Genomic DNA, 13,866 nt, shown 5'->3' with positions numbered 1-13,866 from the left:
CTACATCTGAAACAACATACTGTAAGTTGGCTAATTGAATTTAAATTTTAGAAAAAGTTTCTGTTGTTCTAAGCCCCCAGTGAGTGGTGTTTTGTTACAGTGGTCCTAGGAGACTCCTATGTCTGCAAATCTCTGTACAGAAAACATGTGCCAACCTCTGCTGCAGCACAAAAGATGTGGCTCTTGAGCATCCCCATTGAGTCAGCCCAAAAATACACTGACATTCTATTTTAGGATTTGTGACATACTGAATGCATGCATTAAATGGTTAAACTGGGGATCCCTGGGTGGCTCAGCGGTTTGGCGCCTGCCTTTGGCCCAGGGCACAATCCTGGAATCACGGGATCGAGTCCCACGTCGGGCTCCCGGCATGGAGCCTGCTTCTCCCTCCTCCTGTGTCTCTGCCTCTTTCTCTCTCTATCTGTGTCTATCATAAATAAAAATAAGTAAATAAATCTTTAAAAAAAATTAGTTAAACTGGCCTAGCACAGGGTAAATGCTCACCAAATACTAGCTTCCACCGTTGTCATTATCAGGAAGAAAAGTATCTGCTGTCTTAGGATTCTGTTAAATCTCAAGTTGGACTTTTTTTATTCATAGGTAGTATGAAAAAAGAATTCCTCTGAAATGCTAATCATTGGTCCTTGTTCTCATTTGAAGGCTCTCTATGAAAATATGCTGGTAGAATTGCCCTTTGCTGGCTTTTTCCTGTCCAAATTGCTTGGAACCAGTGCAGATGTGGACATTCACCATCTGGCCTCGTTAGATCCTGAAGTGTATAAGAATCTGCTTTTTCTCAAGAGCTATGAAGGTGACGTGGAGGAGCTTGGACTGAACTTCACCGTGGTGAACAATGACCTGGGGGAAGCACAGGTGAGAAGGCCCATCACCACTCTGTGACAGACACCAGCTCCTGTCCACACAGCAATAGGAAAGATTCCCAGTGTGCTGAGGGTGTGATGTCGGGAGCCTGTGGGGGCTGAGGACACATGAGCCCTGGCCCCAGGCCTTGGTGACAGCTGTCCTCTGGGATTCTCTGCCTCCAGGAGCATTGGTTAGCACCTTCCCAATGGGAGTCCTAAGGGTCCCTAATGTGCCCTTGTTCCTGGCCTGCCCTGACTGGCCCTGGGGTGCTCTGACACTGATCGCTGGCCTTCATTATCAGTCTGGTTGGTCTTGCTGTCTTTATCCCTTTTTTAAAATCCTTGCATGTTAGAAATTAAAACTAATTTGTTAAATGACAGCATTATTGGGATATAATTTGCATACCACAAAATGCACACTTTCAAGCACATTCCTGGTCAGTGTATTCCCAGAGTACACAGCCACCACCAGCATCTCAGTTCAGGATGGTGTCATCTCCCCATTAACAGGTCACTCCCACCCAGCGTAGGTGAGCACGATCTACATGCAGTTTCTGTGTGTCTGTCAACCCTGGAATCTTACAGTCTGCAGCCTTCTGGGACTAGCCTTATCACTTGTAGGAGCCACAACTTCCTTTGTTTGGCTGAACATTGTCCCATTGTATGGATATACCACATTTTTTTTTAAGATTTTATTTATTTATTCATGATAGTTACACAGAGAGAGACAGAGAGGCAGAGACACAGGCAGAGGGAGAAGCAGGCTCCATGCAGGGAGCCCGACGTGGGATTCGATCCCGGGTCTCCAGGATCACGCCCCGGGCCAAAGGCAGGCGCCAAACCGCTGCGCCACCCAGGGATCCCACATTTTCTTTTTCAGTTGATGGACATTTGGGTTCTTTCCACTTTTCAGCTACTAGGAGGAGTATGCTATGAACATTCTTGTACAACACACTAAACTGGAAGAATTGATAACATCTGGAATTTGCTTCCACTATTACAAGAGCAGGGGCAGTGTGTGGAGGTAGAAATAACCTATATTGGCCACGAGGGGATACTTGCTAAGATGGGTGGTCAGGGGTTGGCATTTTGTCTACGTTAGCCTATGTTCAGATGTTCCCATAATTCACAAAACCTTTCTTAACATATACTGATGAACCAGGTTGTTTGAGGACCTTTGAGGTCGTGTTAATCTCATTTTATTAGATTTTAAAGTGACGAGCTATGCTTTTCTAACTTATTTTTGTTTTTCAGACAAATAGGTCTATTTTGTGTGGGGGGGAAACAGCTTTTTTGCTATTCTTATGTAGATCAGTCATCTTTTCTGGATCTACTAGTTGTATTTTAACTATAAAACTATTATCATCTTTTATCTGTTATTACTTGGTTTTTATTTTTTTTTATTTTTTATTTTTTTAGATTTTTATTTATTTATGATAGTCACAGAGAGAGAAAGAGAGAGAGGCAGAGACATAGGCAGAGGGAGAAGCAGGCTCCATGCACCGGGAGCCCGATGTGGGATTCGATCCCGGGTCTCCAGGATCGCGCCCTGGGCCAAAGGCAGGCGCCAAACCGCTGCGCCACCCAGGGATCCCCTATTACTTGGTTTTTAATTCAAGCTTTCAAAGGTCATCAGCTTTGCCAGCTTAAAAATAACTTCATATTAAATATATATTTAGTGTTTAATCAAATCACCATTGATAACGCATCGCCCCATACAGGATACTTCTTAACTTTAACCCTCCAGGTTGTAAGCACTAACATTTTATTTCAATAAACACATACACTGGGCAGCCTGGGTGGCTCAGTGCTTTAGCGCTGCCTTCGGCCCAGGACATGATCCTGAAGCCAGGATCGAGTCCCACATCCGGCTCCCTGCATGGAGCCTGCTTCTCCCTCTGCCTGTGTCTCTGCCTCTCTCTCTATGTCTCTCATGAATAAATAAATAAAATCTTAAAAAATAATAAATAAACACATATACTGAACAAATTTGAGCTATTGCAATTTTAGCTATTTTTATATAACACTACCTACTTGCCATCCTGCCTAATCTGTATTTCTTCATCCATCCATTCATGAAACATAATTGCTGCTCTGTACCAGCCATTATCTGTGCAAAGGAGTTTTTTTCTAAACTATGAGAGCATACACATTCTAATAGGAGAGGCAGATGTGAGCAGTAGCTCAGTTCCAAGTAGGTCAGGGAGAGCTACCTGGAAGAGACACTGGGTGGGTAGAAAGGCATTCACCGGGCAGGTGAGCACATTTAGAAGTGGCTAAGCTTAGGGGGCTATGAGATTCCAGGAGGGCTGGGCTTCTCCTGTTATTGTGGAGAACAATTAGAGGCCTTGGACTTTAGAAAGGTTAGACATAACACTCAGAAGGAGAACCAGTGTCTCATCCCATAGTTGGTCTGCAGTATTTAGTGCTTCAGGGTAAGATGGCCTAAACAGATGCATTTCAGAGCCAATAGGAAAATGAATAACAAGAAAACATTTTTGACAGGTGTCTGGCTGGCTTGATTCATGGAGCATGTGACTCTTGATCTCAGAGTTATGGATTCTGTCTCCATGTTGGATATGGAGATTACTTTTTAAAAAAGAAAAGAAAGAAGAAAACCGCTGAACTTCCCTTCAGGGAATATGAGATCTTGATTCTCTGAGTCAGGGCGGGACCCAGGAGCAGCCTACTTATGTTCCAGGTCAGGTGGTCCAGAATTCAGAGAAACCACAGCTGGAGGGTTAAGCAATGAAAGGCATTTTAACAAGAGAACATCTGCATAATCTTCATTTTTAAGGTTATGTTCTGTAGGTATAGGTCAGTATCTTGAGCAAAGTAGGTGTTATTTGAGGAGGAGGAGGAAGGGGCAGGCAGGACATTGTGATACTGAACCCCTGTGCCCTGGTGCCCACCATCCTACTTCGGGTCTCTGTGTTTGAGGACTGTGAGGACCTCATGTGAGTGGAATCACACAGTGTCTTTTTGTGACTGGTTCATTTCACTGAGCAAGATGTCCTCCACCTTAACCTGGAGTGCAGCACTCCCCAGAATGTCTTCCTTTCTAAGGCTAAGATTCCACTGTACGTTTATCCCTTCATCCCTTGCTGGACATTGTCTCAGCTGTCATGAGTAATGACACCATGAACACGGCCGTAGAAATACCTGTTCAAGTCCCTGCGTTCTACTCCCGTGGGGATATCCCTAGAAGTAGGACTGCTGGATCATACACTGATTCTAATGATTAACTTTTTTGAGGACCCACCATACTGTTTTCCAGTGAAGTGAAGTGCTATTTCATTGTGCTGCTGTAATACACAGAGCTAGTCCTGAGAATTCAAAGTTAGGAGTTAGGAGATTTAAGGAAAGTTAGGAGATTTAAGACCTTTTTATTGGCTTCCTCCCTGGACTGCAGAACCGGAGCATGGCCCCCACACCACAGTGGTGTCTTCAGAAACTAAGATAAGCACACACAAAGATGTCTACATCCTAGTTCTAAACCCTCTTGGGAGGGATCCCTGGGTGGCACAGCGGTTTGGCGCCTGCCTTTGGCCCAGGGTGCGATCCTGGAGACCCGGGATCGAATCCCACGTCGGGCTCCCAGTGCATGGAGCCTGCTTCTCCCTCTGCCTATGTCTCTGCCTCTCTCTCTCTCTCTGTGTGACTATCATAAATAAATAAAAAAATTAAAAAAAAATAAATAAACCCTCTTGGGTATTTTTAATGTCCGTCTTTGTGGTACTTGAATTTTAGTCTATTTCTTAGCATTTAATATATATATATATTACGATAGAGAGAGGGGGGAGGGCAGAGACACATGAGGAGGGAGAAGCAGACTCCATGCCGGGATGAGGACAGAACCCTATTGTGTTTGGACAGCATATTTAGTTGCTTTTGTCTCCACCTCTTCTTCCATTTTTTTTTTTAAGATTTTATTTATTATTCATGAAAGACACAGAGGAGAGAGCAAGAGCAACCTCTTCTTCCATTTTATAGAGCTGAAGTTTCAACATGTAAAATTCAGATTTTTTTTTTTAAAGAGGTTTGTTATTGATGTGAGGACACCATGAACACATAGAGCCACTGCTGCCTCACTCCACCTGGTGGCATGATTTAAAAACGAAATAAAAGCACTAGGACAGTCAGTTTTATAATGACCTGTCCACAGTCTTTGCTAATGGGAGCATTTCCCATTTTTCCTTCTGAAATAGATGGTAATAGTGAAATGTCGCATATGTAAGAGTTCCATTAAAGCACCACTGCTAATATTGGAATCTATTAAAAGCAAAAGTGTGAAGATGTTCCAGTTATTCATAGAAATTCCCACAGAATAAAGAGATTATGGATGACAGTGCAGAGGAGTAATTACACTAAAGAGTCAAATAGGACAAATTAAGAAAGTCACTGGCAAAGCAGCTATTTGTGGGGGAGATCTTATGGGGGAGATCTACAGAGATAGATAAAAAAACGTAGTCAGGTTTAAGTTTATAAAATACTATGATTTAAAGATTTCTGATGGGCAGCCCCGGTGGCGCAGCAGTTTAGCACCGCCTGCAGCCCAGGGGGTGATCCTGGAGACCCTGGATTGAGTCCCACATCGGGCTCTCTGCGTGGAGCCTGCTTCTCCCTCTGCCTGTGTCTCTGCTACTTCTCTCTCTCTTTGCATCTCTATGAATAAATAAATAAAATCTTAAAAAAAATAAAATAAATAAATTAAAAAAATAAAGATTTCTGATATGCAAATACTTCTTTATGTTGGTAGGATATGTTAATCTTCCCTTTTAAAATACTAGTGTTCCTCTCCAACTTGTTTTCTTTACTATAATCAATATGGCTATTTGTAAGCCTGCTTAAAAATGAACATGAGGGGTCCCTGGCGAGCCCTGTAGGTGAAGTGTCTGCCTTCGGCTTAGGTCATGGTCCCAGGGCCCTGGGATCGAGTCCTGTGTCGGGCCCCCTGCTCAGTGGGGAGTCTGTCTCTCCCCCCCACCCGTCCCTCCCCCTGCTCATGCTCTGTCTCTCTCAAATAAATCTTTTTTTTTTTTTTTAAGTGACATTTTAGACTACTGGTTTGTACATCTCTTCCCTGAGGACAGTGCTCGGGGCATAAGATGGTACCATAAGTGATCTTTGTTACGTACAAGAGCATGAACTTGAGTCACAAGACCTTGTTAAAGTCCTGGTTTTGGTGCTGTGCTCTGTGACCCTAGGCAAGTCACAGAAGCCCTTCCTCATTTTCAGAGGGTGTGTACATAGCTCTGAGGATAAAATGAGCTCACTTCTAGCAAGTAAACGTGAGGCTCCGTGCATTCTGTAGCGACATTTAGGAGTATCAGGGAAGATAGCTCTTGCCTTAAGAACTGCTCTAGTTCCATATGTAGAGATTTAAATATGCTCTTAGAACTGAAATTCTAGGACAGATTTGACATGATTTGAAACATGGATAGTTTCGATGTAGCCTAGAGAGGAGTTTATATGACCACAGCACAGTCCATGTACGGTCGCTGGAAATGTCATTGCCATCTGATGAGGTAGGGCTACTGGGGCTTTGGAAGTCCTTTACCTGATCCTGATCGTTTCACGGGTCCTTTGTCTTTGAATCACTTAGTACATGATCATTTATTACCTGCTGTTAATCCACTTAAAGGAAGGGTGGTGTTTTGTACATTAAAACAGAGCAGTGAGTTCGTGAGGCCCAGGTAACAGATGGCCCATCAGCTGACTGTGAGCGCGGAGGCATTGCAGCCTCTCCCCGGAGCAGAGACTTGCAAGGAGATGTGGGTTCACAGCCCTTTCTCAGGCCTCTGGTTCCAGCATGGAGCACGAGAATTAGTGAGAAGTGAGGCGTCATCTAGAATGTGCAGTGCAAGAGGAAGTAAATCTAATAGAGCTTAGTAACTTCTGTAGCGCGAGATGGCCATGTAACCACTGGGTATATGGTGATGTAAGTAAAGCTTTTCAGCAGACTTTAAAATGGCCTTTCTGTAAAGTGGTTAAAAAAAAAAAAGGGCTGAAATGCCATTGCCCAAAAGAAGAGAGTTTATGCTCGGGGTATAATAACCACCAAGAGAACCAAAGACTGTGACAGAACCATGAGGGGGACATTGTGTGGTTTCCATCACCCACAATGTAAGCAGCACTCTGTTTCTACCCTGAAGTTTGCCCCCTGCTTGGTCATTCTGGAATGGCATCGTTCACCTACTGTGGATTTGTTCTGTTTCTTTATCCTTAGCATAGATGGCCTTATCCAAATGCAACTGAGAATGTATTTCTTCTGTTTAAGTTCTAGTAAACAAGCTTTAAAAAGTGCGTTCTCGTAAATTAGTCTTTTATGTTTATAATTGTCTGTGGTGTTTTGTCTGTCACCTTTGGGTGTATATGAGTTTACATAATCACAGTTCTAAGATAGACAAAGTAAAAATATCAGCATTTTATTAATGATGAAAGCAGTTCACGGGGCTAGGTGTTTTGTGTGTGTCCACGTTACGGTGGTGGGGGAGACTCAGCATCTGGCTTCTGCTCCTGCCTAGTGCTTCCAGGAGTGTTCTCCAACTCTGTGCTAGACCTGCAGATTTTGTGAGTGTGGTTACTTACATACAATGAAAGGTTGTTCTTTGGGATTCAGCCCAAATATGTAAGAAAGATTGGTCAGTTATCTCAAATGTACCACTGTCCTCTGAGTCATACTTAAAGTGCTCATGGGGGCCTGGCTAGCTCAGTTGGTAGAGCATGTGACTCTTGATCTCGGGGTTATGAATTCAAGCCCCACGTTGGTGTACAGATGACTTAAACATAAAATCTTTTTTTTTTTTTTTATGATAGTCACAGAGAGAGAGAGAGAGAGAGAGGCAGAGGGAGAAGCAGGCTCCATGCACTGGGAGCCCGACGTGGGATTCGATCCCGGGTCTCCAGGATCGTGCCCTGGGCCAAAGGCAGGCGCCAAACAGCTGCACCACCCAGGGATCCGAGATATAAAATCTTTTTAAACAGTGAAAGAATAGGGGCAGCCCCAGTGGCTCAGCTTTTTAGTGCTGCCTTCGGCCCAGGGCGTAATCCTGGAGACCTGGGATCGAGTCCCACATTGGGCTTCCTGCATGGAGCCTACTTCTCCCTCTGCCTGTGTCTCTGCCTCTTTCTCTCTCTCTCTCTGTTTCTCATGAATAAATTTTTTAAAAACTTTAAAAAAATGAAAGAATAGGGATCCCTGGGTGGCGCAGCGGTTTGGCGCCTGCCTTTGGCCCAGGGCGCGATCCTGGAGACCCGGGATCGAATCCCACATCGGGCCCCCGGTGCATGGAGCCTGCTTCTCCCTCTGCCTGTGTCTCTGCCTCTCTCTCTCTCTCTCTCTGTGACTATCATGAATAAATAAATAAAAATTAAAAAAAAAATGAAAGAATAAAGTACGTCATAGTGGTTAATAGCATGATGGAGATAGAGAAGAATGTGCTATTTGTACAAATAGGAGTAATCGTTCTATTGCAACCTTCATTCCTTAGCCTGTGTTTTCTTCAGATTGAATCCCTTTTGACGTGTTCAGGTTTTGGATCATATCTTTGTCCTTTGTGATTCCTAATTTTTTATTTTTTTAAGTATTTATTTATTTATTTATTTATTTATTTATTTATTTTAGAGAAAGAGGGAGAGTGTGTGTGAATGAGGGAGGGGCAGAGGCAGAGGGAATCTCAAGCCGACTCCTTGCTGGGTGCAGAGCCCAACACAGGGCTCAATCCCATAATCCTAAGATCACGACCTAAGCTGAAATCAAGAGTTGGACGCCCAACCGGCTGAGCCATCCAGGGGCCCCAGATTCCTAATTTTTTAAAACAAGTCGCTGTGATTACATTGCCACATCATTCCTTAGTACTTTGAAGAAACATTGGTGACTAACGATTAACTTAAAGACAGAATAAGATACCAAGCTTTGGAGATTCCCACCAAGGGTGCATCTTTGCACTCACACGGACTGGTGTGTGCAGCAGTGGTGTGGCTTTTTATGTAGACTCTTGTGTACAGAGCAATGCTGTCAAATTTCTTTGAAGTATGTGCTTCTTGCTTTTCTTTTCATCTAGTCATATTTAGAATTTTCAGACCCTTGTTTTAATATTTACAGGTAGTAGAACTAAAATTTGGTGGAAAAGACATCCCTGTCACCAGTGCCAACAGGATCGCGTACATCCACCTTGTTGCTGACTACAGATTGAACAGACAGATCCGCCAGCACTGCCTGGCCTTCAGACAGGGCCTGGCCAATGTGGTGAATCTAGAGTGGCTGCGAATGTTTGATCAGCAGGAGATTCAGGTACACTTCTTACTGGTGCAGGGAGTCACACTTGTCTTCCAACATGGAAAAGCTTTCTTAGGGGATCCCTGGGTGGCGCAGCGGTTTGGCGCCTGCCTTTGGCCTAGGGCGCGATCCTGGAGACCCGGGATCGAATCCCACGTCGCTCCCGGTGCGTGGAGCCTGCTTCTCCCTCTGCCTGTGGCTCTGCCTCTTTCTCTCTCTCTCTCTCTGTGTGACTATCATAAATAAATAAAATTAAAAAAAAAAAAAAAGAAAAGAAAAGCTTTCTTAAAATCTACCTCAAATTTTATGAATTGAACTTTTTTTTTTCCAGGTATTAATTTCTGGTGCACAAGTTCCCATAAGTCTGGAGGACCTAAAATCCTTTACAAATTATTCAGGTATGTTGTCACTGCTGGGTATTTATCCCTGAAACTATTATAGATCTTTCCAAACTAATTTTTAGTATACTTTTTGTATAGGTAATTCATTCCCAGGGTTTAGAGCCCAGCATGGGGATGGAGGTGTACAGTGAGACCCCTCCTGTCCCATGCTGCCTCTGCCTCTCCCACCGCAAGTAACCACTCCTCTCAATTCTCTGTATATTAAAAAAAAAAAAAAATTCTCTGTATATTTACACACAAATACAGAATTCTCACCTTCCTCATTCTTATACATTATTCTGCACCTGTGGTTCTCTCATTACACCATGTCTTTGTAAGTGTCTACCAATGCAGTAAGTTGCTTCCAGTCTTTTGCTTTTATTTATTTTATTTTATTTTTATTTTATTGTATTTTATTTTATTTATTCATGAGAGACACAGAGAGAGAGGCAGAGACATAGGCAGAGGGAGAAGCAGGCTCCACGTGGGGAGCCCGATGTGGGACTCGATCCCGGGACTGCAGGATCACAACCTGGGCCAAAGGCAGGCGCTAAAACTACTGAGCCACCCGGGAGTCCCAAGTCTTTTGTTTTTATTTTATTTTATTTTTTTAAAAGATTTATTTATTCATTTATGATAGACATAGAGAGAGAGGCAGAGACACAGGAGGAGGGAGAAGCAGGCTCCATGCCGGGAGCCCGACGCGGGACTCGATCCCGGGACTCCAGGATCGCGCCCCGGGCCAAAGGCAGGTGCCAAACCGCTGAGCCATCCAGGGATCCCCCTCTTTTGTTTTTATAACAGGGCTAACTGGGAACCCTGGGTGGCGCAGTGGTTTGGCGCCTGCCTTTGGCCCAGGGCGCGATCCTGGAGACCCGGGATCGAATCCCACATCAGGTTCCCGGTGCATGGAGCCTGCTTCTCCCTCTGCCTGTGTCTCTGCCTCTCTCTCTCTCTCTCTCTTTGTGACTATCATAAATAAAAAAAAATAAAAATAAGGGCGGCCCCGGTGGCTCAGCGGTTTAGCGCCGCCTTCAGCCCAGGGAGTGATCCTGAAGTCCCAGGATCGAGTCCCACATCAGGCTCCCTGCGTGGAGCTTGCTTCTCCCTCTTCCTGTGTCTCTGCCTCTCTCACTGTGTCTCTAATGAATAAATAAACACATCTTTAAAAAAATAATAATAATAAATAAATAAATAAATAAATAAAAATAAATAAATAAAACAGGGCTAACTAAAAACATAAAAACAATTTACTAACAATAAAAGAATAAACAAACAAATTGGACCTCAGGGTTATGAAATTAAACTTAAAAGTTTCTGCTCTTCAAGAAAATGAAAACCCAAAAAGAACACAAATGGCCAATAGACACATAGAAATGTGCTTGACAACATTAGTCGTTAGAGAAATAATGAAATTATTCAGAGATGGAATTGGTGTATCTTTTGGGCTTTTGTAAGATTTTTAAAAGATTAACCTCATATATACTTAGCAGTGAATAGAGGGGAAAAAAATCATCCTTAAAATAATCACTCATTTTGGTGAGTTTTCATAGCCTATTATTCTAGTTTGTGGTGATATATAATTTATAGTATACATTCTGTTTGTTTAGCATCAAAAATTTTTAAAAAAATTTCTAGCAGACAGCTTCTCCTCTGCTGCCCTGCTTGCCTCTCCCTTGAGATGTATTCCATAAACTTCTGTCTCCTTTAAAAATGTGTGTGTGTGTACTCTTTATGCAATTAATTGTTGAGATTAAATAGATATATAAGATTTATTTAACATTCCACTATAATAAGTAACTTCATGTATATTTCTAGGTATAAAGTCTTTTTCTTTTTTTTTTTAATGAGACAAGTCCAGAAAGAAGTTAAATTCCTTATTAAAGGATCTGAAGATTTCAGGGGTGAGATTATGATAAGTAGGACTCACAGGGAATATGTGGCAAGCAGTAATTAACATTTAGCAAGTGGCGTATATTCTTGAGTTTGGCTGAAGATAACTCTATCCTTTCAGTCTTTTTCTCTCATCTGTAAATACATATTACAGAAATCTACAGTTGTGAGTCATTGATTCTTTTCATTAATGTGCACATGGACATTTTAAAGTATTTTTTAATTTTTTCTCCAAAGATTTTATTTATTTATTTTTAATTTGAGAATATGGGAGCACAAGTGGGAGAGTAGCAGATAGAAGGGCCAAGCAGGCTCCACTCTGAGCACAGAACCCGACTCAGGGCTGTATCCCAGGATCCCGAGGTCACAACCTGAGCTGAAATCAAGAGTTGGGCACTTAACCGACTGAGCCTCCTAGGTGCCCTGAAAGTATTTTATATACCAGGGTGCTTGGTAGAACATGTGACTCCTGATCTCAGGATTGTGGGTTTGAACCCTACCATGGGGTAGAGATTACTTTTTTAAACAGTAAAACATAATGTAAAAAAATGTTTTATATATATTAGAAAATTTAAAACATAACCTTAAGTAAACGTGATGATGAATTCAATGTGTGCATGTGATACCACATCTCCGAAGATGGGATTAAGATCTAAGCAAAAGTGTTAAGTGGTTGTGAGATGATGAGGCACCTTTGTTTCTATAAAGTGTTATTTCTCTTTCTTTATTATGTTATACACTGCATAATTCACTTTTCAAAACCAAGAAAACTTTAAAGTCATTTCAGTGTTGGGCGCCTGGCTGGCTCAGTTGATGGAGCACGTGTGTCTTGATATCAGGGTTGCAAGAGCCTATTTTTAAAAATTAATTTTTTTAATTTTTAAAAATATAAAGTCCATTCATTTTCATAAAATAAGTCATTTACAGTTAACAAAATTACAGGTGACTTTTCTTCATTGTACTTCTCTCTTTTTTCTAAATACTATAAAATTAATATTTCTTTCAGAACAGTATTTAAGCCTTAAAAACATATCCTGTACAAGATTTACAGCTACATATGGGTAAAGAGAGGATTTCTCTCCTCAAAGATCACTATTAGCCTGATATCAAAAGCAAACAAAAATAACACAAGAAAATAATGATGTACCTCAGGAACATAGATGCAAAAATCCTCAAAATATTAGGAAACTGAATCCAGCAGCTAAGTAGCATTTATCCCATGAATGCAAGGGTAATTTAACATCTGAAAATGTATTAATGTAATAAGCAGTAATGGCAGTATAAAGAGCAAAATTCACATAGTCATCTCAGTAGATGCAAAAAGAGAAAGAATAAGCAAGTGCAACCCATGAGCATCTAAGCATCTCTCACCTGTTCAGGATTAAAACCCTCAGGAAACCAGGAACAAAAGGGAATTCCTCACCCTGATATAGGACATGCACAGAAACATCACAGCTGCCAGCACACTGGTGAAAGTTAGAGGCATTTGGCTGGGGTTTCTAGCTGGTACAATAAGGCAGGAGGGAGAGAAGAAAGAAGAAAAACAGCCAGCTTGGTAAAGAAAAGTGAAACAAGTAAAACTAGGGGGTACTTGAGGGGCTCGGTCAGTTAAGTGTTCAACTCTTGGTTTCAGCTCAGGTCGTAAGTTCAAGCCCTGCGTTGGGCTCCGCACTGGGCATAGAGCCTACTTAGATTCTCTCTCTCACTGCACCCCCCTCCCAAAAAGGAAGTAAAACCGTCTTTCTTCGTACATAGCTTGACAAAAAATTAGAACTAAAAAAAATTTCAACAGGTGGCAGCACAAATCAGTACATACAAACCAAGAAAGGAATTAAACAGTTCCATTCAGAGTAACATCAAAAAGAATAAAATACAAACATAGCAAAGTAATTGTACATGCAAGACTTCAACACTGGAAACTGCACAGCTCCGCTGTGAGAAATTGAAGAAGATCTAAAGAAGTGGAGAGGTAATCCAGCTTCACGGATTGGAAGATTCAATATTGTCAAGATATAATTCTCTTCAAATTACTCTACAAATTCAGTGCAACCCCTATCAAAATCCCAGTAGTCCTTTTTGTAGCAATCAGCAGGTTGATTTTAAAATTCATTTGGAAATGTAAAGGACCTAAAATTGCCGAAACAATTTTGTAGAAGAACAAAGTTACAGTATTTATACTCTGATTTAAAACTTACTAAAAGGCCACAGTAATCAAGACATTGTGGTATTGGCACAAGGATTAGCATATTGATTGATAATTAGGAATTCAGAAAAAAATCCTTATATTTATGACCACTTTACCACGGACTTGACAATACGAGAATGCTGGGACAACATTCACATGGAAAAAAATGAGATTAGACCTTTACCTCACACCATATACAAAAATTAGCTCAACAGAGGATCAGAGGCCTATAGGTAAAAGCCAAAGCCATAAAACAAAACAAAC

General features: G+C 41.8%; 1 protein-coding gene across 4 annotated transcripts in view; it reads left to right on the top strand.

Annotated features, from left to right (window-relative positions):
- Positions 1-13,866, top strand: part of UBE3C (ubiquitin protein ligase E3C) — a 126,215-nt gene that overhangs the window by 98,718 nt on the left and 13,631 nt on the right. For all 4 annotated transcript variants that reach the window (XM_072776813.1, XM_072776812.1, XM_072776814.1 and 1 more), the window contains exons 19-21: positions 661-873; positions 8,971-9,159; positions 9,476-9,542. In XM_072776813.1, the coding sequence (XP_072632914.1) occupies positions 661-873; positions 8,971-9,159; positions 9,476-9,542 (469 nt within the window). The remainder of the gene's footprint in view (positions 1-660; positions 874-8,970; positions 9,160-9,475; positions 9,543-13,866) is intronic.

The sequence above is a fragment of the Canis lupus genome, chromosome 15 (genome assembly GCF_048164855.1).
Source record: "Canis lupus baileyi chromosome 15, mCanLup2.hap1, whole genome shotgun sequence".
NCBI classification, from domain to species: domain Eukaryota; kingdom Metazoa; phylum Chordata; class Mammalia; order Carnivora; family Canidae; genus Canis; species Canis lupus.
This window is presented reverse-complemented; position numbering and strand designations above follow the sequence as displayed.